Source organism: Monodelphis domestica, chromosome 4 (assembly GCF_027887165.1).
Source record: "Monodelphis domestica isolate mMonDom1 chromosome 4, mMonDom1.pri, whole genome shotgun sequence".
Lineage (NCBI taxonomy): Eukaryota > Metazoa > Chordata > Mammalia > Didelphimorphia > Didelphidae > Monodelphis > Monodelphis domestica.
Window position 1 is genome coordinate 1731030 of NC_077230.1, and position 27155 is coordinate 1758184.

A 27155-nucleotide genomic window follows, 5' to 3' on the forward strand; every position below is an offset into this window, starting at 1 on the left:
AAAGAATGGAAGTAGAGAAATAGGTTTTGAAGGAAAGGAAGATCCTGACTGTCAGCCAATATGTCTATTATAACTCCCAATTTTAAATTGAAATTTGATTAGGATTCCATCTATTTCAGTATCCTGATGTGTATCTTGAATTGAACAGAATAGGACCAAGTGAAATACTCAGAATATTCTATAAAATATCTCTCCCTACATTGAAATTACTTTATTAATCCTGTTGTTTGGGTCTGATAATTCAAAACAGTTCTTCATCTAATTATGCTTGTCACTGAGCCTACATTTCTCCAATTCTTCCATAAGGCAGCAGTGAAATGCTGTAAAATACCTTCTTGAAATACAAGTTTACTATTTCTACAACTTTGTAGTTCTGTTTTCAAAGGAAATTTAGTTAATATAGCATCATCTTTTTTAATATCTAAATTAATTTATTTAGTCAATTTAGAACATTATTTCTAGGTTACAAGAATCATATTATTTCCCTCCCTCCCCTTCCCCCACCCTTCCCATAGCTGACACACAATTCCACTGGGTAGTACATGTGTCCTTGATCAGAACCTATTTCCATGCTGTTGATGTTTGCACTAAGATGATCATTTAGAGTTTACACCCCCCCCCCAACCATACCCCCTCGACCCATGTGACCAAGCCATTGTTTTTCTTCTGTGTTTCTACTCCCACAGTTTTTCCTCTGAATGTGGATAGTGTTTTTTCTCTTAGATCCCTCCGGGTTGTTCAGGGTCACCCCATTGCCACTAATGGAGAAGTAAGTTACATTAGATTGTGCCACAGTGTATCAGTCTCTGTGTACAATGTTCTCCTGGTTCTGCTCCTCTCGCTCTGCATCACTTCCTGGAGGTTGTTTCAGTCTCCATGGAACTTCTCCACTTTATTATTCCTTTGAGCACAATAGTACTCCATCACCAACATATACCACAATGTGTTCAGCCATTCCCCAATCGAAGGGCATCCCCTCATTTTCCAATTTTTGGGCACCACAAGAGCGCAGCTATGAATATTCTTGTACAGGTATTTTTCCTTATTATCTCTTTGGGGTACAAACCCAGCAGTGCTATGGCTGGATCAAAGGGCAGACAGTCTTTTGTCGCCCTTTGGGCATAGTTCCAAATTGCCCTCCAGAATGGTTGGATCCATTCACAACTCCACAGCAATGCATTAATGTCCCAACTTTGCCACACACCCTCCAGCATTCATTATTTTCCATTGCTGTCATGTTAGCCAACCTGCTAGGTGTGAGGTGATACCTCAGAGTTGTTTTGATTTGCATCTCTCTGATTATAAGAGATTTAGAACACTTTTTCATCTGCTTATTAATAGTTTTGATTTCATTAACTGAAAACTGCCTATTCGTGTCCCTTGCCCATTTATCAGTTGGAGAATGGCTTGATTTTTTGTACAATTGATTTAGCTCTTTGTAAATTTGAGTAATTAGACCTTTGACAGGGGTTTTTGTAATGAAGATTGTTTCCCAATTTGTTCCTTCCCTTCTAATTTTGGTTGCATTGCTTTTGTTTGTACAAAAACTTTTTAATTTGATGTAATCCAAATTATTGATTTTACATTTTGTGATTTTTTTCTAGTTCTTGCATGGTTTTAAAGTCTTTCCTTACCCAAAGATCTGACAAGTATACTATTCTGTGTTTGCCTAATTTTCTTATAGTTTTCTTCTTTATATTCAGGTCATTCACCCATTCTGAGTTTATCTTGGTGTAGGGTGTGAGATGTTGATCCAAACCTAATCTCTCCCACATTGTCTTCCAATTTTCCCAGCAGTTTTTATCAAATAGTGGGTTTTGGTCCCCAAATCTGGGATCTTTGGGCTTATCATAGACTGTCTTGCTGAGGTCACTTAATCCAAGTCTATTCCACTGATCCTCCTTTCTGTCTCCTAGCCAGTACCAAATTGTTTTGATGACCACTGCTTCATAGTATAGCTTGAGATCTGAGACTGCAAGGCCTCCTTCCTTCACATTTTTTTTTCATGATTTCCCTGGATAGCCTTGGTCTTTTGTTCTTCCAAATGAACTTTGTTATGGTTTTTTCTAATTCAGTAAAAATGTTTTTTGGTAGTTCAGTGGCTATGGCACTAAATAGATATATAAGTTTGGATAGGATGGTCATTTTTATTATGTTAGCTCATTCTACCCATGAGCAGTTAATGTTTTCCCAATTGCTCAAGTCTAGTTTTAGTTGTGTGGAGAGTGTTTTGTAGTTGTGTTCATATAGTTCCTGTGTTTGTCTCGGCAGATAGATTCCTAAGTACTCAGTAACTTTAAATGGGATTTCTCTTTCTAATTCCTGCTGCTGAAATGGGTCAGAGATATATAGAAATGCTGATGACTTATGTGGGGTTATTTTGTATCCTGCAACTTTGCTAAAGTTGTTGATCATTTCCACTAGCTTTTTGGTTGATTCTCTAGGATTCTTTAGGTAGACCATCATCAGCAAAGAATGATAGCTTGGTCTCCTTCTTGCCAATTTTAATACCTTCAATTTCTTTTTCTTCTCTCATTGCTACTGCTAGTATTTCAAGTACACTATCAAATAATAGAGGTGATAATGGGCATCCTTGTTTCACTCCTGACCTTATTGGGAAGGCTTTGAGTTTATCCCCATTGCAGATGATATATACTGATGATTTTTGATATATACTGTTTATTATTTTTAGGAAAGGTCCATCTATTCCTATGCTTTCTAGTGTTTTCAATAGGAATGAGTGTTGTATTTGTCAAAGGCTTTTTCTGCATCTGTTGAGATAATCATGTGATTTTTGTTGGTTTGCTTGTTAATATGGTCAATTATGTGGATGGTTTTCCTAATATTGAACCGTCCTTGCATTCTTGGTATGAATCTATCTGATCATAATGAATAACCCTTGTGATCAATTGCTGCAGGCTTTTTGCTAGTATCCTATTTAAGATTTTTGCATCTATATTAATTAAGGAGATTGGTCTGTAGTTTTCTTTCTCTGTTTTTTACCTGCCTGGCTTTGGAATCAGCACTCTATTTGTGTCATAAAAGGAATTTGTAGACCCCCTTCTTTGCTTATTCTGTCAAATAGTTTGTATAATATTGGGGTTAGTTGTTCTTTGAATGTTTGATAGAATTCATTTGTGAATCCATCTGGACCTGGGTTTTTTTTCTTAGGGAGTTCTTTGATGGCTTGTTCAATTTATTTTTCTGATATGGGGTTGTTTAGGTAATCTATTTCTTGCTCTGTTAATCTAGGCAATTTATAGTTTTGTAAATATTTCTCCATATCACCTTTATTGCCATATTTGTTGACATATCATTGAGCATAATAGTTTTTAATGATTGCCTTAATTTTCTCTTCATTAGAGGTGAGGTCTCCCTTTTCATCTTTGATCCTCATAATTTGGTTTTCTTCTTTCCTTTTTTAAATTAGATTGACCAGTACTTTGTCTATTTTATTTGTTCTTTAACCAATTTTGGAGAATCGTATTGTTTAGTTTCCAATTAATTTTTTATTTCCCTCTCCGTGTAGCCTTACTAATAATTATTCTCATTGCATTGTGATCTGAGAAGGTTGCATTTATTATTTCTGCTCCTTTGCACTTGTTTGCAATGTTTTTATGCCACAGTACATCATCAGTCTTTGTGAATGTACCATGTGCTACTGTAAAGAAAGTGTATTCCTTTTTGTCCCTCTGCTTTTCTCCATATATCTATTAATTCTAATTTTTCTAAGATTTCATTCACATCTCTTATCTCTTTCTTATTTATTTTTTGGTTTGATTCATCTAGATCTGCTAGAGGAAGGTTGAGGTCTGCTACTAGTATAGTTTTATAATCTATCTCCCCCTTATGCTTCACTAGTTTCTTCTTTAGAAATCTGGATGCTACCCCACTTAGTGAATATATGTTGAGTACTGCTATTTCTTCATTGTTTATACTACATTTTATGAGAATGTAATTACCTTCCCTATCTCTTTTGATCAGATCTATTTTTGCTTTGACTTTGTCAGATATTATGATTGTGAATCCTGCCTTCTTTTTATCAGTTGATGCTCAATAGATTTTGCTCCAGCCTCTTATCTTTCCCTGTGTGTGTCTACCTGCCTCATGTGTTTTTCTTATAGACAACATATGGTAGAATTTTGGATTCTAATTGGCTCTGCGTCCATTTTATTGGTGAGTTCATCCCATTCACATTCAGTTATGATTATCACTTATGTATTCCCAATCATTTTGATTTCCTCTTTTATTTCTGTTCTTTCTTTCACTATTTCCTTTTACACCAGTGTTTTGCTTTTAATCAGTCCCAAAAGAAATAATTTTGATCAAGATTGTTTTCCTTTCAGATTCCAAATTCCTGCCCCCATTTCTTTAGTGTATTGCCTGAGGACGGGGGTGGGATAGAGTACAGGGTGTCATGAGTTGCGGCCCATGTGTGTGCTGACAATTGTGGAATTATCACATTACCACAAGGGTACTATAAGAGTGATAGTTCCCAAGGGGTTCCATCTCAGGGCACTGCTTCACAGTTAACTGCACAGTTGGGATCCTTCTGTTTCTGAAGGTAAAGTTTTCTTCCCTGGCAGAATTCAGGGTTTTCTTTGTCCCTGCATGCTGAGATGGGAAATGGGCTTCTTTGTGATGATCATGGAGCTTCCAGGAGAGCCAGCTTAGCTTCTGTTGTCTTTACCATTGGCCCGTCTATCAGCTTCTTCTAGGGAAAGGACTGAGATCCCCAGTCAGGATGCCCTTTACTGCCTGGATGGCAGATTCTGGGGTGCTCTGTTACTGACTGAGGGCTCTGGGCTGTGTAAGGCATCCTGTATAGTTGGAGCTGATCCAGTAGAGATCTTGCCGTTGGACAGTCCCTTTAGGAACAATTGGCCGTTGTCAACGTGCAGGCGGTCTGTGAACGCCTTTGTTCCTAATGGGTGTTTCGCACAATGTAGAGCCACTATTCCATGCACATTTTTCTGAGCAGGTTTTTCCCTCCTTAATGGCAGTTCACTCTGGGTTCAGGCATTCAGAACAGTTGTAGTGTGTCCTGTTTTCCAGACAAATGGAAAATGGGAATGGGGATGGGGTCAGACCAGGGGTTTGAACTGGGCAGAGATGTGGAAGGGAGTCCGTCATAGATCTAATCTCTCGCCCCACTTCTGCTTGTCTGAGAAGGAGGTTAAATGGGTCTAATAACCCGTCTACCCTTTCTCTTGTCGTCTGGGCCCAGGTAACAGCTCTTAAGTCAAATCTGACTTTCTCGACTAGTAAGATTCTTAGTCTCGTTGATTCTGGAAGGCAGCTAACCTTGAGTTCAGCTTGAATTCAGCAAATTCTATATATATATGTAAGAGAAGCCACTGTCTTTATAGTGTACTGCCTCACCCTTTACTTGCCCCCTTCAGGTTGGAAGAAATTCTCCCCCTCTTTGGACTGTCCAGGCTTGACCCTGAGATTGTTTGGGAAGGGCAGGCTCTCGTGGCTGTATTGATGTGTGGGTGCAGCCAGGAGCGTCCACACTTGAGCCGAGGCACTCTTGTAGCTCTCAAACGGCTTACAATCTCTTGGGGTTCTCGGTGGGGCTGGAGGGTACCGTTCAGAGCCTCGTTATAGAGATCTCTAGAAACTTCATACCAAGGTGGTGGGCTCAGAGCCGTGCGAGAGGTAGCAGGCGTGCTTGTGGATGGGCAGAGTCAGCCACACCAAGCAAGTGCGTGGTCTGCTCCCAGGGGCATCTGCGTGCAGCAGATCTAGGCGGGACTTTAAGTGTAGTGACGGGCTTATGGCAGGGACCAGTAGGGATGAGCCAATGGGGTCTTTGATTCTTGATGACTACAGTAAAGAAACGAGTTCTTCCCAAGCGAGAAACACCTCTTCTGGGCCAGCCTCGCGCACTATGGGTCCAGACCTCACACGGCAGTGTCATCATCAGCAGCAGAGCGGAACAATACCCACAAGGGCCAATCTCCTTCAGCATGGCCTGGCATCTTCCCAGTGTCCTCGGGCAAGCTGAAAGCTACGCCAGAGGCTGCTCAAGAGGCCTCTCCATGCCTCTTGTCTGTCGTTCAGGACGTGTTGCAGAGAGAAAGATACATAAGACTAGCAAAGCTCTGTTTTGGCGATTACGGCTTTTCATTGAATGCCAAGAGCAAAAAAAAGAAAGGGGACGCGCCAAGCAAGGCCTTACCTCTCGGGGGCACAGAGCGGCTTCTGGAAAACCTGGGTGGTTGCTCACAAGGATCAGATGGTCTACAGTGGGGATCTCCACTGCCCAAGAGTCTGGGAAACCTTTATATTAAGCAGGTTGGTGTGTTTTTGCAGACCTCATTGGCAACTCCTGGCGTGAACTAAGGGAAGTCTGTGAATTTTGGCTACAGGAATTTTTGTGCCTGATCATGGTTCTTTTTTTTTTTTATTTCTCATTTTTTATTATAGTTGGTACTTATGTTACAAAATTCTAAAATTACCCTGAGATTATAGCAATACATATATTACAGATTTATAAAATAAAAGCTAGGATTGCTAAACATTTAGGGGTATGTGATGATCATGGTTCTAAAAGACTTGGGATAGCAGGGTTTGTTCCCCACCCCCGCCCCCAGTTTGGCCACTTCTATGGGAAAGAGAGATGCTCAGGTGCACAGTGGACTGTTAAGCTGCTGGGACCATTCTCTAGGGATTTCTTCTATGTTTAATTTAAGGCAAATTCTCTTTTTTTTAATGCTATTTCCTAAAATTAAAATGCCCAAAGTTCCCGAATTATCCTGGCTTCTAATTGTTGAAATCCTACCCATTTTTCAAGATTCCATTTAAATTCTCTTTGCTCCAAGAAGTTTTCCATTTCTCTCTAATAGCATTTGTTCATACTTTCTTTGTATTCTCTTTTGTAACATAGTTATTCTATATGTGTCTTTCCTACCACAATATAATCTCCACGAGAGTAACAACCATGATTTAATTATCCTTGTCTATATCTCTTCTTATACCTTTGTACTTCATAAACATTTAAAACAAGTTGGAACTTAAGTTTAAGAGGCCAGTCAATTATTTTTCATTCATAAAGTGCCTACAATGTTCACAGGATATAATGAAAATCATTAATAAGTACATGAAAAAGTGCTCTAAATCTATTACAATCAGAGAGATGCAAATCAAAACCACTCTGAGGTATCACCTCACACCTAGCAGATTGGCTAATATGACAGCAAAGGCAAGTAATGAATGCTGGAGGGTGTGTGGCAAAGTCGGACATTCATGCATTGCTGGTGGAGTTGTGAATGGATCCAGCCATTCTGGAGGGCAATTTGGAACTATGCCCAAAGGGCGCTAAAAGACTGTCTGCCCTTTGACCCAGCCATAGCACTGCTGGGTTTGTACCCCAAAGAGATAATGGAGAGAAAGACTTGTACAAGAATATTCATAGCTGCGCTCTTTGTGGTGGCAAAAAATTGGAAAAAGAAGGGATTCTCTTCAATTGGGGAATGGCTGAACACATTGTGGTACATGTTGGTGATGGAATACTATTGAGCTCAAAGGAATAATAAAGTGGAGGAATTCCATGTGAACTGGAACAACCTCCAGGAAGTGATGCAGAGTGAGAGGGGCAGAACCAGGAGAACATTGTACACAGAGACGGATACATTGTGGCACAATCTTGCAATGATCCAGGACAATACAGAGTAACTTATGAGAAAGAACACTATCCACATCCAGAGAAGGAACTGTGGGAGTGGAAACACAGAAGAAAAATATATGCCTGATCACATGGCTTGATGGGGATATGATTAGGGTTTTGGCATTAAAAGATCATTCTAGTGCAAATTTGAATAACATGGAAATAGGTCTGAACTATGATACATGGATAACCCAGTGGAACTGCTTGTTGGGTTGGGGTGGGGGGGATCATGAATCATGGAAAAATATTCTCAATAAATATTTTTAAAAAGAAAAGAAAAAGACCCCAGGTCACATGCCATCCAGTTACGGAACATTTCCAGCCTAGCACGAGGTCTGAATTTTCTAGACATTTTTCCGAGTTCCTCTCCTCCTTTTCTGGGTGTGCTGTAGAACAAGACTGTATCTGCCTTGAGTCAAAAGGAAAAACTGTAGATCTCTGTCCTTGAAGGAGAATGAGCCTTGTGCTCATCCCAAGGACGGAGCCTGGGCTGCTTGGGATTCCTCCCTGAAGCAGCCGCTGGCCTCTTCCCTTTCTCTAAATCAAAGAAAAGGACCAAGGGAAGAGCCCGAAGGCGCCCTGCAGAAATGAGCACCACCTGTCAGCTGAGCGTCTGAAAGGAGAGCCCTGGGAAGCCAGGAGCCCTCCCCCAAGGCTGGCCAGCACTGTGGCCTCCAGCTCTGAGTTGGCTTCCGTGCCTCCTGCTGCCACTCCCGTGTTCCTGCCTCAGTTGGACGCCGTGCCTGTGATCGAGGGCCAAGCCAGTGCTGTGTCTAGGCGGGCAGAGGAGCCTTGTCTGTTCTTCTGATGCACTCACGCGGTACCAGGACGCATTTAATGGGGTTCTCACTTTCTTGACTAAAGTCCTAAAAAATAAAAAACTATCCGGCACCCCCGTGAAGTAGGCCGACTGGGGCTCACGACACAGAACCCCAAATGCTGCCGGCGGTCGTACTAGTGATAGTGACCGGTGTTTATGCAGCTGGGCCAAGCTGCCCTCGGTGCTTTGCCATCATCTTCTCTTTGGATGCTCACCAGCACCCTGGAATGGCGGTGCTGCTTCGCCCCCATTTCACAAATGAACACGCGGAGACAAAGAGAAGTGAACAACTTACCCAGGGTGACCATGAATAAGTGTCTGAGGCGGGATTAGAACTCAGGCCTTTCTGCCGGTCGAGCTGGCTCTGCCCGCTTTCCGCCCGCCGGCTGGCCCCCCGCGCGGCGTCCTTCTCACGCTCTGTCTCCCTCCCGCAGGTTTGCGCACCACCAGAGCTCTCTGGCGCTCAAGAGGAGCCTCATCCTGTCCGGCAGGCACGGCATCCGCAGGAAGCTCATCAAGCAGCTCGGGGAGCACAAGCGCGTCTACCAGTGCAACATCTGCAGCAAGATCTTCCAGAACAGCAGCAACCTGAGCCGGCACGTGCGCTCCCACGGTGAGTGCCCACGCCGCGACCCCAAGAGGCTGCACCACTGACTCTGGGGGGCCCTTTCTCGGCTTCTCTGCAAGTGGTTGTTTGGGGGGGCTGGTGGGGGGCGGGGCGACGGAGGGAGATGGCAGAGGGCGGGGCGACGGAGGGAGACGCCCTGCTGCCGGGCCGAGGGCGGGGCGACGGAGGGAGACGCCCCGCTGCCAGCTGAGGGCGGGGCGACAGAGGGAGATGCCCGGCTGCGGGGCCGAGGGCGGGGCGACGGAGGGAGCTGGTAGAGGGCGGGGCCGATGCCCTCCGCTCAGACGGCCCCGCCTCGTCTCGGGGATCCTTTGCTGTGTGGGCAGCATCTCTTCCAGCCCTTAACTCCGTGTTTCCACCCCCAGGTGACAAGCTGTTCAAGTGTGAAGAGTGCGCGAAGCTGTTCAGCCGAAAGGAGAGCCTCAAGCAGCACGTGTCGTACAAGCACAGCAGGAACGAGGTGAGTCGACAGCCGGACTCGCGCGGGCCGAGGCTGCCCAGCCCCAGGGGACAGCCAGGGCTGCCCAGTGGCCGAGGACGCGGAAGACGAGTCCGCTGGACTGATGGAGGCCTCGTTGGTTCCGGAGGAGTGTCCTCGGCAGCAGCGTCACTTCTGGGGGCGGGCCGGAAGAAGAGGCGATCCGGGCCAAAATGGCGGGCGGATTCACATGCACGTTCCCACGCCGATGCAGAACTCCTTCGGGAAAGGGTGGACAAGCGAGAACTCCCTTTTGTGTTTCGCCTCCTTTTACTGATTACATTTTCTTTTTGAAACAGATTGATAGTGAATACAGGTACAGGTGTGGGACGTGTGAGAAGTCCTTTCGGATAGAGAGCGCCCTGGAATTTCACAACTGCAGGACAGGTAAGCACAGCTGTAGCGGGGTTGTACAAATGGGCATAATAAGGCTCATCACCTTTCACACTTACACAGTCACTTCTTTTGCATGACTTCACATTAGACATTAAATGGCCTTTGATGTCCGTCTCTCCAGATCTACCTTGATTAAAATGTCTGCTGAGATTTGTTAGGCACGTTTCCAGACACTGAAACATATTTATCTCCTCCCCCCCCCCCATGCATTTCTTGATTTTTCATGATATGGACTGTGGTAGGAGTCCAACTCCAGGTAGGACTTCCTGAATCTCCCCAGTACGGAGTCGTTTAGGCAAGCTTTGCCCTGGCCTCTATCGGCAGTGTGGCCCTGGGCAGGGCATAGAAAGCTCTCAGTTTCCTAAGCAGTTTCTAAAACTATGAATTCAGTGCCTTGTGCTATAAGGTCTGAAGATCTGGAGGATTCTATATGAACTGGGAGAACCTCTGTGAACTGATGCAGAGTGAAAGGAGCAGAACCAGGAAAACAGTGTACACAGGAAGTGAAACACTGTGGAACAATCCAGTGTAATGGGCTTTGCTACTAGCAGCAATGCAGTGATCCAGGCCACTCCTGAAGCACTTATGGGAAAGCACGTTACCCACATTGAGAGAAAGAACTGTGGGAGTAGAAATGCAAAAGCAAAACATGGGACATCACTCATCACATGTATACATGCGGGTGTGATTTGGGGTTTAGGCTTTAAAACATTGCTCTATAGCAAAAATGAATAATACGGAACTAGATATCAAGTGATAGCATTTGTACAACCCAGAGGAATCGCTTGTCAGCTTTGGGAGGAAGGGAAGAAGGAAGGAAGGAAAATGAATCATGTAAACACATATTATTTTAAAAAGATTTAAAAAACCCTATAAATTCAGGAGGGTTTGCTCATCTTCACTGGTAGAAAAGACCCACGTTGGGAATTTCTTATATCAATGAAATTACAGATCTATTTAAAACACACACACACAAATACAAAGGAAACTAGCTATGTGACCCTCAAAAAATCATTTAGCCATCCCAAACATTGATATTTTTTCCTCATGAGCAAAGTGGAACTAATAAGACCTTGAGGTTTGCTTCAATATAAAAGGGGAAATGGTGTTTCAATAGTACTTTAAAGTTTTTTAAAACACTTTGTATACATTTGAGCCTTCAATAACTTTTAAAGAAATTGTCATCCCCATTTTGCGGCCTAGGAAACTGGAGCTCAGATAGACCAAGTGTAAAGATAATTTTAGGGTTGTGTCTTAAAATCTAAATTAATTGGTCGCTGAGGTTATCCCAAATCCCAAATAAAATACACAAGTCAGTATAGAATTTTATGGTAATTTTAATTAATAGAGAGGGAAGGATTTTAAAGAGAAAGAGGTAAGAGTATAGGATTTCTCCTGCCTGGCCTGTGCCAGGGGGAGTTCAAGATCTCTGCCTCTAGGTCTCTGAAGATTAGAGGCTTCTAAGAGGATAAAATTTGGAAAGTAAAGGAGGGAACCTCAAGCCAGAAACTCACCACCAAACCGGACAATAGTTGTAGGCACCCCAAGATGCCAAAAGACCCAGCACACTGCCACCAGCCACCTCTACCAGAGAGGAAGTGACACGAAATATATAGACCTTTTACTCTTGTGTCTCCTCCTGAATTTTCATGTCTACCAATCACATCCGAAGCTTTTCTCCAGGGCTGCCCATTCTTTAGTTCTCATCTTCTTTGATTAGATGATATCTTTTGAGTTCCTTCACACTTCTTTGTTAAGTTCACCTTTTGTGAGTTACTTAACCTTTTTGTGATTAATTTACCCTTTATAGTTGCTTAACACCTTTTTGTATTAAGATCTAAAATAGACTTAGCTTAAAGTTCTAGCTTCACTATAAAGTAAGAACTAAGTACTTTCATTGTTCAGTCAGGAGATTACAATTTCATCTTCTCCATAAAGTAAGATCTAAGTAGGGTGGAGTAATTTTAAGTTCACACAAGTGATTTGCCCATGGTCGCACAGCAAGGAAGCAACAAAGCCAGAGGTAGATTTCAGTGGCTTCCAGGTCTTAAGAACATCACATTAACTGATATGTTAAGTATGGAGATCAATAGTTGTAACTCATTTTTTAAAATGAAATTTTGTTTACTTCAATGAATAAAAATCTTTTTTTCTGTCTTCACTTTTCCTTTATTAAGGGGAGAAAATCACCTTATTAGGGAAACCAGGAGTGGAGGAAAAGCTGCTCCCTGAGAAAAAAGAAGTACATATTAAAAAAAAAGAAAAAGAAACAAATGTAACAAATAAAATAAAACATAAGAAATCTAGAAAATAACACCAAACTGATAGGCATGAAGCCAAAATAAGATTTAGAATTTGCAAGCTCTGTTACTGATTAGTAACCAACTTAAGATGTATAGAAAGTGGATAATCTTAAAAGGGATCTAGAAAAGAAGGAGGAAAGCTGGGCAAACCCTGAGAATTGCTCTAATCTACAAAACAAAGGTCTTTTTGATATAATTAAACAAATAGAGAAACTTAAATTAGAGACTCTTCACATCTTTTCCTGTAGATTGTTCCTTCAATCATCCCTTCTCTCTGATCTTTAGTATTTCCCAACCTGCTGGTTAATTTCCTGCTTTGTACAAATATGTTCAGGTGAACCCCATCGTTTTAAAAACGAACAAACATCACCAAACCCTGCTATTCCCTTAAATTATGATCTTTTTTCTCTTCCCTCTTTCTCAGCTAAAGTCCTAGGGCCATGTTGGTGAACCTGTGGCACACATGCCAGAGAGGACTGCTCCCTCCCCCTTCTCCATATATTCGCAAGGACATTTCTCATGTGACCTGCCCAGCAGCCCAATGGGACCACGTCCTCCCTCCCCTATTTGGGGCAAGGTGGTGGAAGGGAGGAGGGGCAGGATTCACATGCTGTGTGAGTGTTGCATTTTAGTCCCTTCTGTTCCTAAAAAGTTCACCATCAGTCGTCTAGAGGGAGGGAAAACTTCTATCTACACTCAGCTTCTGCCTTTTCTCTCATTCTCTAACCCTTTGCTCAAGGCTTCAGACTTCATCAGCCAATGAAACTACTTTCTCCAAAGTTACCAAATGCCAAATCTGATGTTCTTTTTTCAGTATTTATCCTTCTTCCCTTCTCTGCAGGGTTTACCACTGCTGCTCATCCTTGTTTCCTGGGCGTTCCCTCTTATAGGTGTTTGTGACCCTTCTCCCATTTATCCAGCCTGCCAAACTGTTCATGTCAGGTCTCCAGTCTTCTTTCATCCTCTATGTCCTACTCTCGGACGACGGGTATATCCAAAGACTCCCTCTTCGGCCCTCACAAAGCCTTCATGATACGCCCCGTGCTTTCGCTCCCAGAGTGCCAAATCCAGATCCCTCTCTGGACTGTCATTTCTACACGGTCTGCCGTCTACTAGACGTGCCTCACAGAACGTCCTCGAGAATCGCACGCGCGTCCACATCAGAATTCGTCCTCTCTCATCCCAGACCGCCCCATCTTCTGAGCCGACCTATTTCTGTCGGAGGCCCCCTCCTCCTTCTAGCTTTGCACGTTATCATTTCTTCCCTCGGCTCCTCCTTTTTCTTCGTCCATACACTGAGTTAACTGCCAAATACTATGGGTTTTGTCTGCAAAGTCTTTGCCTTCTCTTCTCTTCGCACTACGCACTAGCCTCCCTCCCCGCATTCAGACTCCCCCATGTCGCCTGGATCCAGGCCATGCCTTGCACGACGGCCAAAGCCTTTTTCCTCCACCGTTGTGGTGATTTCTCTTTTCTACTCATAAAACGCCGTATTGCCTCCACAAGGAGTGTGAAGCGTGCAGATCCCCCGCGTGCTGCCCACATCAGACCCACATGTAACATGGAAGTGGTTTCCAAAATGGAGGAACACGCGAGAACGTAGGACTTGCCGGGATCCTTATCACAAGTCAACCCCTGTAGGCCTCTTCCCGTCTTTAAACCTCCCCAGCATGCCCCAGCCTGCTTCGCTGCCTCCCTATTGACACAGACTGGCTTTCATTATTGTTTCATTCCTTCGTCGTCTTCTTCAAACGCCCACCTTCCATCTTAGAATCAATACCAGATATTGGATCCAAAGCAGAAAAGCGACAAGGGCTGGGCATTTGGGGTTAAATGACTCGCCCAGGGCCCTAGGACCCAAGTATCTGAGGGCAAATTTGAACTAGATATTGAAATCACAGAAACTTACTTCCCCCCTCCCATAAGAAATGCTTCACTTCTTTGAATATATTGTCAGTGGGAGTCACAAATAAGCTTGCTTTAAAAATAAAATGATCTATACATTGACTAGAGCTAAAGAGTAAGAGAAAAGGAACAGGATCTACTAAAGTCAATATGTGTACCTTTTGAGGTGGAGTTCATAACTCATAAATGTGCAAGTTTACAAATACATAATACAATCACTTAGTTTCTCCTGTCTTTCTTGCACAACCATTTTAGAGGGTCTGCCTATGTTTTACAGAAAAAGGAATAGTTCTCACAACAATTTTCTAGTCCAATATCAAAGGCTACAAAAGAGCAATTTAATTTGGAAACCAATTTATATATATATGTGTGTGTGTGTGTTTTGTTTTTTGTTTGTTTTTTTTTTTTTGCTTTGGAGACTGACTCTCGAAGGGAAAACTTCCCAGATGATAGTCCTCATTGTTTAGTTATTTATATAGAATTGAGTAGCTCTTGTTAGAGAAGGCTGTTTCAGAGTCTTTGGGTTATGTGAATCTTAAAACTGCTCAGACTCTACCTTAGAACATTTAGTTAAGGCTATTCCCTTATTGTAACAAATGGAGGTACTTGATCAGGAATGTATTGGGAATTTTAACATTACTCCACCCATACTTAGGCATACCTTAGGGGAAGATAAAGTTGTAAAACTCCTTACTGAACAATGAAGGTACTAAACTCATACTTATAGTGAGGCCAAAAGCCCTTAAGCTGGGTCTATTTTTAGATCTAATACAAAAGGGTACTAAGTACCTGTAAAGGTTAAATTAATCACTAAAAGGTCAAGCAACTTACAAAAGGCAAGCTTAACAAAAGAGGTGTGAAGTACTCAGAAGATATAATCTAATCAGAGAAGGTGATAACAAAAGAAGATGTGAACTAAGAATGGCCAGTCCTGGGAGAAAATGTCTACTGTGATTGGTAGATGTGAAAATTTAGGGGAGGTGACATAAGAGAAATTTCTCTTTAAAAGGAGCTGGCTTTCTGAACTTAGGGGGGGAGTTTGGACTTAGAGAAAGTTTGGATTAGTTGGAGTTTTGGAGTTAGTGTGGAAGAACTGGGTCTCTGAACTGAGTTCAGGAGTTGAGGATTTCAGGGAAGGACTGGAGTTTTGCTTTAGGACGATCTTGTGGTGAGTGATTAAAGACTGACTAGTTTCCCTTACTCTCTACTCCCTCTACTATTTTCCTTTTCTCTCTCTCTCCTTAATTCCTTCATTTGTATTAATTAAAATCTCCATAAAATCTCCAGCTGACTTGGGTATTTTCATATTTGGGAATTTTTCCCATGGCGACCACTTATTTTTGATTTAAATCAAGACACTAAAAATTATCTTTACATTTTGACCGAAACCTTTACAGTTTTGGCAATTCACAGTCTTGGGAAACCCACATTTTTCGAGGTTACAGTTATTAAATCTGTTGATATGGATGACATTTTAAAATATAGATTTTGACTTCTGGGAATCCTGTTCATGCTTCTTTCCTGCTGATTTTTCCTTTCTTTCCTGCCCAATTTTGAATGAAGGTAGCTGCTGTGTATGGTGTCTACTTTGGCTAAAAGGAATTTCCATTTGAAAACATGTTTCCCTTCTTTGGGCAGATGAGAAGACATTCCAATGTGAGATGTGTTTCCGATTCTTTTCTACCAATAGTAACCTCTCCAAACATAAGAAGAAACATGGCGATAAAAAGTTTGCTTGTGAGGTATGCAATAAAATGTTCTATCGAAAGGATGTTATGCTGGATCACCAAAGGAGACACTTGGAAGGTGAGTCCATTTGGAGTTTCAGAATACAATCAGAATAAACTGAAAATCAGTCCCTAACCAGAACTCTCTCGCTGGGAACAGCCAATGTTGAATCTCAGCTTCTGCAAGAAGCTTGGAGTAAAACGGCTCCGTTTCCATCGATGGCTTTGTGAGAGGCCAAGTGCAAGAAAGGCAATCCAGAGGGGGCGGGAATATGAACGCGTTTTGACAATAAAAAAATGAAAGTATGCGTTAGTCGGGGGTTAGAGTAAAGGCTGTGACTACGAAGAAGACAGTACATGAGAACCACGGTGGAAACCTCATTAGCTACCACAATCCTTTTATTCTAAGATTTTATTAAAATGCCATTTTGAAAGGCGGCGCTTAACCCTTAGACATCCATGCAAGGATTTGGTTTTTTAAGCGCTGAATCAGGATCACCCTCCCTCCATTCCGTATGTACCGTATAGACCTCGCTATTCCCATCCTGTTTTCCCCATTGGAATGTGGGCTCCCCGACCACAGGGCCTGCCCTGTCTCTCCTGGTCACCCCAGCGCTTAGAACGATTCGCCTTTAGCCAGGCCTTCTGGGCGATGTCCGGCGACCCTTCCCTGTCTTCCAACTGAAGTCCTTTTCCCCAGGCCCTGCACGACTTCCTGTTCTAAAGCGAGAGGCATTTTTCTCCTTGTTATCCTCCTTGACTTCTTCGGAGCCTTCGACGCTGTGCCTCTGCCCCCGATATTCATGGAATTGCGCTTGTGGCTCTATTCCTTATCGCCCGATCCGCCCTCGTCAGCTTCTTTCGCAGGACTCTAATCCCTTCTGGGGGGGGGGGGGGGCGCAGCACGAAGCTCCAGTCCCTGTCCGCCCCCCTCCCCCCAGCTCTCCCCGCTCAGCCATGGTCTCTCCATGAGTCTCCTAACTTCATATGCGTTTCTCGGTCCTCTCCCGAGTGAGCCCCAGTCTTGGTCTGCCTGTGGGCTGGCCGTCTCCGCCTGGAGGGCCGTCGGCCTCTGACGCCTGCTCAAAGCCACCTTCCTTCCCTTTTCCCTTCCGTCCCCTGTTGTTCCTGACTACCTGCATCCACCCCCCGAGAGTGCTGGACTCCTGCTCTTGTCTGCCACGTGTGCACTTAGCGAGCAGCATCTCCCTCATCTGCCCTCACAGGCCCTGGTGGGCCTGTCCTCGTCCTGCCCTTACAGGCCCTGCTTTGGGCCTGCCTTTGGGCCTGCCCTCGTCCTGCACTCACAGGCCCCGCTTTGGGCCTGTCCTCATCCTGCCCTTACAGGCCCTGCTTTGGGCCTGCCTTTGGGCCTGCCCTCGTCCTGCACTCACAGGCCCCGCTTTGGGCCTGCCCTCGTCCTGCACTCACAGGCCCCGCTTTGGGCCTGCCCTCGTCTTGCACTTACAGGCCCTGCTTTGGGCCTGCTCTTGTCTCTGCTCTCACAGGCCCCGCTTTGGGCCTGCCCTCGTCTTGCACTTACAGGCCCTGCTTTGGGCCTGCTCTTGTCTCTGCTCTCGCAGGCCCCGCTTTGGGCCTGCTCTTGTCTCTGCTCTCGCAGGCCCCGCTTTGGGCCTGCTCTTGTCTCTGCTCTCACAGGCCCCGCTTTGGGCCTGCTCTTGTCTCTGCTCTCACAGGCCCCGCTTTGGGCCTGTCCTCATCCTGCACTTACAGGCCCCGCTTTGGGCCTGCCCTCGTCCTGCACTTACAGGCCCCGCTTTGGGCCTGCCCTCGTCCTGCACTCACAGGCCCCGCTTTGGGCCTGCTCTTGTCTCTGCTCTCACAGGCCCCGCTTTGGGCCTGTCCTCATCCTGCACTCACAGGCCCCGCTTTGGGCCTGCCCTCGTCCTGCACTCACAGGCCCCGCTTTGGGCCTGCTCTTGTCTCTGCTCTCGCAGGCCCCGCTTTGGGCCTGTCCTCATCCTGCCCTTACAGGCCCTGCTTTGGGCCTGCCTTTGGGCCTGCCCTCGTCCTGCACTCACAGGCCCCGCTTTGGGCCTGCCCTCGTCCTGCTCTCGCAGGCCCCACTTTGGGCCTGTCCTCATCCTGCCCTTACAGGCCCTGCTTTGGGCCTGCCTTTGGGCCTGCCCTTGTCCTGCACTTACAGGCCCCGCTTTGGGCCTGCCCTTGTCTCTACTCTCGCAGGCCCCGCTTTGGGCCTGCCCTCGTCCTGCACTCACAGGCCCCGCTTTGGGCCTGCTCTTGTCTCTGCTCTTGCAGGCCCCGCTTTGGGCCTGCCCTCGTCCTGCACTCACAGGCCCCGCTTTGGGCCTGCTCTTGTCTCTGCTCTTGCAGGCCCCGCTTTGGGCCTGCCCTCGTCCTGCACTCACAGGCCCCGCTTTGGGCCTGCTCTTGTCTCTGCTCTCGCAGGCCCCGCTTTGGGCCTGCCCTCGTCCTGCACTCACAGGCCCCGCTTTGGGCCTGCTCTTGTCTCTGCTCTCGCAGGCCCCGCTTTGGGCCTGCCCTCGTCCTGCACTCACAGGCCCCGCTTTGGGCCTGCCCTCGTCCCGCACTCACAGGCCCCGCTTTGGGCCTGCCCTCGTCCTGCACTTACAGGCCCTGCTTTGGGCCTGCTCTTGTCTCTGCTCTCGCAGGCCCCGCTTTGGGCCTGCCCTCGTCCTGCACTCACAGGCCCCGCTTTGGGCCTGCTCTTGTCTCTGCTCTCGCAGGCCCCGCTTTGGGCCTGCCCTCGTCCTGCACTCACAGGCCCCGCTTTGGGCCTGCCCTCGTCCTGCACTCACAGGCCCCGCTTTGGGCCTGCCCTCGTCCTGCACTCACAGGCCCCACTTTGGGCCTGCTCTTGTCTCTGCTCTCGCAGGCCCCGCTTTGGGCCTGCCCTCATCTTGCCCTTACAGGCCCCGCTTTGGGCCTGCTCTTGTCTCTGCTCTCGCAGGCCCCACTTTGGGCCTGCTCTTGTCTCTGCTCTCGCAGGCCCCGCTTTGGGCCTGCTCTTGTCTCTGCTCTCACAGGCCCCGCTTTGGGCCTGCTCTTGTCTCTGCTCTCACAGGCCCCGCTTTGGGCCTGTCCTCATCCTGCACTTACAGGCCCCGCTTTGGGCCTGCCCTCGTCTTGCACTTACAGGCCCCACTTTGGGCCTGCCCTCGTCCTGCACTTACAGGCCCCGCTTTGGGCCTGCCCTCGTCCTGCACTCACAGGCCCCGCTTTGGGCCTGCTCTTGTCTCTGCTCTCACAGGCCCCGCTTTGGGCCTGTCCTCATCCTGCACTCACAGGCCCCGCTTTGGGCCTGCCCTCGTCCTGCACTCACAGGCCCCACTTTGGGCCTGCTCTTGTCTCTGCTCTCGCAGGCCCCGCTTTGGGCCTGCTCTTGTCTCTGCTCTCGCAGGCCCCGCTTTGGGCCTGCTCTTGTCTCTGCTCTCGCAGGCCCCGCTTTGGGCCTGCTCTTGTCTCTGCTCTCGCAGGCCCCGCTTTGGGCCTGCTCTTGTCTCTGCTCTCGCAGGCCCCGCTTTGGGCCTGCTCTTGTCTCTGCTCTCGCAGGCCCCGCTTTGGGCCTGTCCTCGTCCTGCACTTACAGGCCCCGCTTTGGGCCTGCCCTCGTCCTGCACTTACAGGCCCCGCTTTGGGCCTGTCCTTGTCCTGCACTCACAGGCCCCGCTTTGGGCCTGCTCTTGTCTCTGCTCTCACAGGCCCCGCTTTGGGCCTGCTCTTGTCTCTGCTCTCGCAGGCCCCGCTTTGGGCCTGTCCTCGTCCTGCACTTACAGGCCCCGCTTTGGGCCTGCCCTCGTCCTGCACTTACAGGCCCCGCTTTGGGCCTGTCCTTGTCCTGCACTCACAGGCCCCGCTTTGGGCCTGCTCTTGTCTCTGCTCTCGCAGGCCCCGCTTTGGGCCTGCTCTTGTCTCTGCTCTCGCAGGCCCCGCTTTGGGCCTGCCCTCGCTTCCTCCATCTCTTCCCTCTGCAGACACCCCCGATTGTCAGACGAGTGTCACTCATATACACGCCTGGCCTTGGCGCCGCCCTTGTTCCCCAGATACAGTGCCGACACCCAGCTGTGCAATGCCAGCCCTCCCTCTTCTGGCTCCGGACCCTGCCCAGGCTGGTGGTCCCTCCCTGTCCATGGGCTGCTGCCCGCACGTGCTCTTTCATCTCCTGCCTCTGCTGTCCCTTCCCTTCGGCTGCCCCTCCAGGACCCAAAGGCTCTGCTCTTCGCTCCACATTTTGGCCCTCCATCTCCGTCCACACTAGGCTCTCGGAGCTCCCCTGAGCCCCTCACGTGCTAGTGACTGCCCGACCCGACAAAGCCCTCCTTATTCTAGCTGTTGTCATCGTCGAGGCAGCAGATGTCTCGCCGGGGCCCTTCCCCAGCGCTCCGCTTCCATTAGACTCCAGGAAAGAACACGTCCCGTCAGCAAACACAGGGCAGACGCCCCGCCTGGTGCCCGTCCCCCTTGTTGGGGGCCAGACTGGTCCTTGTCCCTTTGTGGCCTTCTGGGCATTTGCACGGCCATCGCTTTGTGCGCCTCGTGTTCCTGGCCCTGACTTGGGACGTGTCTGCACCATTTGTACAAGTTAGAATGGGAGCTCGCGAGGGTGGGCACGGCCTCGCCTTCTCCCTGGGTGGCAGAGCAGCGGGCAGGGCCGGGATGCTTCGAAGAAGCGCCCTGTTGCGCCGGCACTGAGCAGATTGGGAGCCAAGGTGGAGGCGGTGCCCTCCGCAGAGGGTTCAGGCGTGTCGCCGTGCATGACGGCTGCGCCACGTGGGCGGGGGGCTTCCCTTGAACTGAGTGCCAACCTGACCTCCTTCTCTCTTTTGCTTGGCGGTGGTTGGCCAATGGAAGGAGTCAGACGTGTGAAGAGAGAAGAGTTCGAGGCCAGTGGCGAGACTGTGGTGCGCTATAAGAAGGAGCCCTCGGGATGCCCCGTGTGTGGAAAGGTAACCGTTTATCCTTGATCTCGGCACGTGTAGGCTTGGGCTCAAGGGTGCTCGGTCCGGCGTTTCGGCCCAGCTATCTCGCCGAAGTCATGGAAACATCAGTGAGGGACGCTGGTCGTGGAGCACTGAGAGTGCCCCGCAGAATGGCCTCAGCAGTGCGGCTTTCTGAGAGGCGCGCAGAATCCCGGCACGAAAAACCTAGGACGGCCGCGCGCGTTTCTGCCTGCTTTGTTCGGATCTCTTCACGGAAGGGTCCAGTTCTGGAGGGGGCCCGGAAGGGTCCGGGGCGTGTCCTGGAGGGCGCCCGGAAGGGTCCGGGGCGTGTCCTGGAGGGCGCCCGGAAGGGCCCGGGGCGTGTTCTGGAGGGCGCCCGGAAGGGTCCGGGGCGTGTCCTGGAGGGCGCCCGGAAGGGTCCGGGGCGTGTCCTGGAGGGAGGGACTGTGTCTGCCCTTTGCTTTCTCCTGAACATGCTCATCTTTCCCTTTTTGAAGGTTTTGCAAATGCATCCACTTTGCTTGTACTCATAAGGGATAAAAAGTATGGAGGCAAACACCGAAAATGTCTTCAGCTGGTCTTTTTACTCACCTTGAAAGCGTCTCTCTTCCTTGGTGCGTGGCCAAGTCTGACTTTTTTCTGTAACACTGAAATCTCACTAGGTGGAAGATGAAAAAGAGCAATCAGCCCTTGCAGTTGTTCCGTACCCTCCCCCCCCTTCCGTCTTAGAATCAGTCCTGTGTACTGGCTCCAAGGCAGAAGAGGGGTCAGGGCGAGGCCCTGGGGGTCACGTGACTGGCCCAGGGTCACCCAGCTGGGAAGGGTCTGAGGCCAGATTGGAACCCGGGACCTGCCGTCTCTAGGCCGGGCCCTCCCTCCCCTGAGCTACCCAGCTGCCCCTGTATCCATATCTTAAGTGCTTTAGGAGCGCTTATTTAATACTAAGTAATTCCTACTCGAACAGCTGCCCCTATGCCCCTTCCCTAAAACCACACGAGTATTCAGAAAGGAGCCCTGGAGCCCAGAGCAGGGAGTGCAGGAGCTCCTTGGCACGGAAGGGGCGCGTGGGGCAAAGGTCCGAGCGAGGGTCCCCCATCTCCCAAGCTGCGCACCCAGAGGCGGCCTCTCTGTCTTCCTTCCACGCCCGTGATGGCGACGCAGGCGCCCGCGGACTGGGGAAGGCCTGAACCGACGGTGGGATGCGCTCATGTGAAACGTTAGGATGTCCTTAAGTCTGAAAAGTGTGGAGGAACGGGGCGAGACGCGTGTTCCGTCGGGAGCCTGACGTGGACGGAGCCGGGAACAGGCGAGCGGTGGCGGCACCCTTCGCCCAATCCCCGCTGAGGACCGTTGCCGGAGGGCGTGTGACAAGGCTTCTGGGAGCAGCAGGGCCCTCTGGCCGTGGTCCCGGGCCAGACTCCCTCCCCGCCTCCCAGGGCCCAGAACGAGCAATACCGAGGGCCAGAGTTCTTTACGCCATCAAATAGAAGGGAGGCAATTTGTATCCATTAGAGCAAGGCCAAAGGGGCTGTGCTTGTGCATCGCCCTCCTCTCTGCTCTTCATACTCCAGCCAAATGGTAGTCTAGGCATTTGGAGCCTCCCTCTGAGGCGGCCTGGGGTCAAACCCCTCCTCCAACGCCTCCAGGGCGCAGCCAGTCGTGGAACATCCACCCCTGGGCAATGGGGGTCCTCTGAGGTGAGCTTCCTGCTCCATCTGAAGCTATGGGGGCCACCGGACCCTTAGAGCTCCCTTGTAGCCAGACTGGCACGTGGCTTGTCTCCCCTTTAGAGTACGAGCTCCTGAGAACAAGGACTGTCCTGATGTCTGTAGCTCTGCGTCAAAACCCCCAATAAGCGCATGAACAAGAGCTCTGCATCCCTTATCATCAGAGAGATGCAAATCCAAACCGCTCTGAGGTGCCACCTCATGACAGCAGAGGAAAGCAGTGAATGCTGGCGGGTGTGTGGCAGAGTCGGACATTCATGCACTGCTGGTGGAGCTGTGACGGGATCCAGCCATTCTGGAGGGCACTTTGGGACTCTGCCCTCTGATCCGGCCATAGCTGGGTCTGTACCCCAGGAGAGAAGCAGAAAGGGTGGCATTTCTATTGCTTTTCACACAAGAGTGCCCAATCAATGGTTTTTGCTTCACTAACTCAGTAATGTAAATGAAGGCAGTAAGGAAGGGCTGACCACTTAGGTGACTATGATGGTGATCGTATCTCCTCGGAAAGAGAGTGCAGAAGGAAGCTGCCCTGATGATAAGACTGTCTGCTATACGAAGCTACGGTGACATACGTATACGGAAAGGTGGTCACGTGGGCTGAGAGTCACACGTGGGAAATGATAAAACCAAGTTCGGTATAGAAAATGGCAACAGAGCGTGTCTCCCGTTTGGTTTGCTGCTGAGCTCGATGCTGGCGCCGAAGTAGAGCGTCCTTTACCTGTTTTTATCGATCTGGACGCCAGTCAGGTTCTGTTCTTTTCTGGAGAAGCACCAGATGGGAGAATGAGGCAAAGGTTAGTTAGTGACAGCCCTCTGGATGAGCCTGACATACGTGGAATGGCTTCGGCTATGGCCCCTGGTTTACCTGCTTGTTCTACAACGCTGCCATTACTGAAAACATTGAGAACTCTGTTCAGAGCTACTTTATGGCTCCTTCGGAAGTGTATCTGACTTAGGAGCTGGCGTTTTCAGAGTGATTGAGGTACACGAACTCATTTGTTCCAGAATCCAGAAGACTCTTCCTGACCCAAAGTCCTCTAACCTATCTTGACCGCATGTTCACTGTGTTTGCTCTTGAGTTACTCTTGGCTATTTCCAAACATCAAGTCCACCCCAAAGCGTAAAGATTCTTCACTATTTGAGATGAGTTCTCCAAACGCAACTCCAAAAGTGTCTCTGGCAATGGCGGCATCTTTGGAATGTGTGTCTACATTCAGTCTTCGGGTGACTGCTTGGAAGGAGAAAAACAAGGAGCAGATTGTATATGCCATCCCTTTCCTCTGGGGCGTACATACTTTTGGGGAAGGAAAACAAAAAGCAAACAAAATAACTAGCCCTACTGCATGCCAAATCCGGCTTCAGACACTTACTGGCTGTGTGACTGGGCAAGTCACTTAAGCCTCCGTTTTTCCTAACTGTAAAATGGGGATAATAGCAGTGCCTGCCTACCGCTCAGATTGTTGTCAGGATCAAAGGAAGTCATCTTTCTAAGGGATTTAGCATAGTGCCTGACACATAGGAGGTGCTATATAAATGTCTTCCCTTCCTCTTTAAGCGTTAGGAGGAAATGATCACTTAGGAGCTTTTCATGCTTTGTTCTGAGGAGATCTTGAAGGTACATTATCAAATCAGGGCTGAGGGGAAGGCAGGGAATAGGAAGTAGTCAAAGTGGACTGACTTCCTAATTATTGCTTTTGCTTTTCATCGGAGCCGTGTCAGCTTTCATTCTGGTTCTTCAGTCAATGTGACCCATAATATTTACATTCTAAATAGAGATCCGGTGATCCACTGATCCAGATTCTTCAGCCATCTCCAGGACTAGCTCGTGAAATGGCCCCTCTGAGTGTTTCCTCCTTGGTTAAGTCGGGTCTGTCTGAGAATAAAGTGTGATAAGAGCCGCGAGAGTGCCCTGGAAACGTGGGGATTGCTCAGCAAATGGAAGCTACATGCGGAAAAGACAGTGTGCATCTCTTCCTGATAACTACGAATTCCTATGATAGAGGATTCTGGCAAGTAGCTTGGTGCTTGCTACAATCGAATCACTGTAGTTAAAGTCCAGACAGCCCATTGGGAAACCTTCACTGAGACTTAACATCTTCAAAGCTGTCCAGTAATCCTAGTGCTCTGGCCCCAGAGCCGTCCTGTAGGCGTAGCGAGGACCCGAAGCTCCGTGGGAGGGGAAGTAGCTCCATTTCACTCCCATTACAAAGGAAACTCAAGGCCAGAAGAATGAAGTGATTGCTTTTTTGCAGGGTCACTCAGGTGTAGAACTGTGGCAGGACAGACAATGTAGAAGCCTGTTCCTGAGAAGAAAAGTAGAGCCCGCTCTGTTCCGGTAAAAGAGCCCCACGTCTCATCTTCTCTGCTGTCTGTCTCCCCCAGAGGGAAGGCTGTCCCCATGAAGTAAGCTGAGGTAGTTGGCCCTTCACGCCCCAGAAAACAAGCTGGAAGGGGCAGGAGCCCTGATGTCCACACCCTTCCCGGTGACGAGAGGGGGGCAGAGACGGCACGGACGGGTCAGGGGCTCTACACGCCCACAATTTCAGCTCACCGGTTCCTCTGCGTGCTGTCTCTTGACCTTTATCCCCTGTTAAGCTTCAGCTCTAGGACTCGCGTCTCTGAGGTTGCGGAATGCAGGTGGAGACGTCATAGACTGGACAGAGCCCCAATGGTAAACGGCGTTCTTAGCTGGATTGAAATGGTCATCGCTGTACAGATTGCAGATCTTTATAGCCACCCGTCTATCCGCAGACTCCAGTCTTGCATCGCCAGCTGTTTGTTGGGCATTTGGTTTTCATTGTGTTGTCACGTAGGAAGTCCGAGCCTCACTTCCTGCTTCGTTTCACCGTCATTTCCCTCACATCCATGCCAACGTGCTTGTCAGTCAGTCAGTCAGCAAACGTCTACTCTGGGCACTGCATTAAACACACGAGACATGCACAGAAAAGCAGAGACAAGGCCTGCCTCCAGGAGCTCACCGTCTAGTGGGCAAACCACAGGGAAGTGAGCAGGACAAGCTGCGGGAAGAGGAAACGAAAGAAAGCAGGCCCCGGCGTCCAGGGGGTGGGGGCTCCAGCAGAGAAGCCGGGAGGCAAGGATGGGGCAGCGCCTTCCTAGCGCGGGGACCCCCGACTCCCAGAGCCAGAGAGGGGTGAAGCGCCTGCTTGGTGGCACTTCCCAGAGGCTGCTCGGGGAGGAGGGGCGGGCACTGGATGCCAACTATGGGCGTATCTTATCCTGGAGGCACTTTGGCTCCTGAGCAGAGGCTGGACTGTGCTGGGAGAGCTTCGAGTAGAGAGGAACCAGCCTATTGCGGCAGTCCCGAGTGGAAGAAGACAAGGGCCGGAATCCGCGCGCCTTGGGGGCGTCCGAGGGCAGCGAGGACGAGCCGTGGCGGAGCTGGGAGTGGCCTTAGACCTAGAAGAGCACGTGGGGTTCAGTGTCCGGCGGACGTCCGGTGGGTGTCTGAAAGGTAGCTGTCGACGAAAGCCCAAGAAAGCTGAGGGAGGAGCAGACGGGCTCCACAGCCTGGTGGCCAGTCTGACACGCAGGTCCCAGATGAGGCTGCTTCGTTCCCCCCCCCACCCGGCGAGTCATTCTCTGTCACAGCGACTTTAAAAGGAAGTTCCAGAATTGACCGCATTTCAGCCGAAGGCGACAGCGCGCTGTCCTCCCTCGTCCTCTCCTCCTCTGGTGTAGGAGGGAAGCTCCCTTCTCCTCTCCAGGCTCAGGCTCGACCGCGGAAGCAGCAGACCCCGTCCTCGAGTCTCTGCTGCTGTTCCATGGCGCTGTGGCGTCCGTCGTCCTCAGAAATCAGCCTTCTTTCTGGTGACTTCCTCCCCGCCAGGCCACGAATGTCCCCCTGGGCCTCGGAGGTCTTCATAGTCCTCATTTCTTGCAGTGCAGCTTCCCTTCCATCCGTGCGTTTTTGCGTAAGGTGTGTTTGTTCCCTTGACGTGCCCAGCTGATGCCCCTTCTTCCTCCCGTGAGAGAAGGCGTCGTTGACAGAGAGAGGCCCGTCTGTATGCATCGACGGCGCGCTTATTCCTGTTTATCACAAGTCGCTCTTCAGAAAAGATATACGGTGCTCTCTTGGTTCCGCTCATCTCACTCGGTTTAAGGATTTACCTTCAGTCTTCGGATCGATGCTGTATTGGTTCTAAAGCAAAAGAGAGGCCAGAGCTATTTGAGGCAATTTGAGACTCAATGACTCGCCCAGGGTCACACTGCTGGGAAGTGTCCGAGGCCACAGGCCGAGCTCTCGATCCATTGGCCCACCCACATCCCAATCACGTGCCGCGATTTGGCCAGTTGTCCCCCCATTGACAGGCATCCCTCCGCTTCTACTTCCTTGTCACCACAGAGATCTCCTACAACTATCTTAGAGCATGCACGTTCCTTTCCTTTTCCTACGGTCGCCTGAAGGAAATAAGCCTCATGCTGGTGGAGTTACTGGACCACAAGCTACAGTTTTACAGCTCCAGATCACTCTCCCAAATCGCTGGATCGTCCACAGTCCCACCAGCGGCGCGTTCCCGTCTTCCTTCTTCGCGTGC

At 49.0% G+C, this 27155-nt stretch overlaps 1 protein-coding gene across 2 annotated transcripts in view; it reads left to right on the forward strand.

Annotated features, from left to right (window-relative positions):
* The window catches only part of PRDM15 (PR/SET domain 15), a 166575-nt gene that overhangs the window by 83735 nt on the left and 55685 nt on the right, over nt 1-27155 (forward strand). For both annotated transcript variants that reach the window (XM_056797057.1, XM_056797056.1), the window contains exons 8-12: nt 8927-9105; nt 9486-9580; nt 9898-9985; nt 15841-16008; nt 20784-20878. In XM_056797057.1, coding sequence (XP_056653035.1) covers nt 8927-9105; nt 9486-9580; nt 9898-9985; nt 15841-16008; nt 20784-20878 — 625 coding nt within the window. The remainder of the gene's footprint in view (nt 1-8926; nt 9106-9485; nt 9581-9897; nt 9986-15840; nt 16009-20783; nt 20879-27155) is intronic.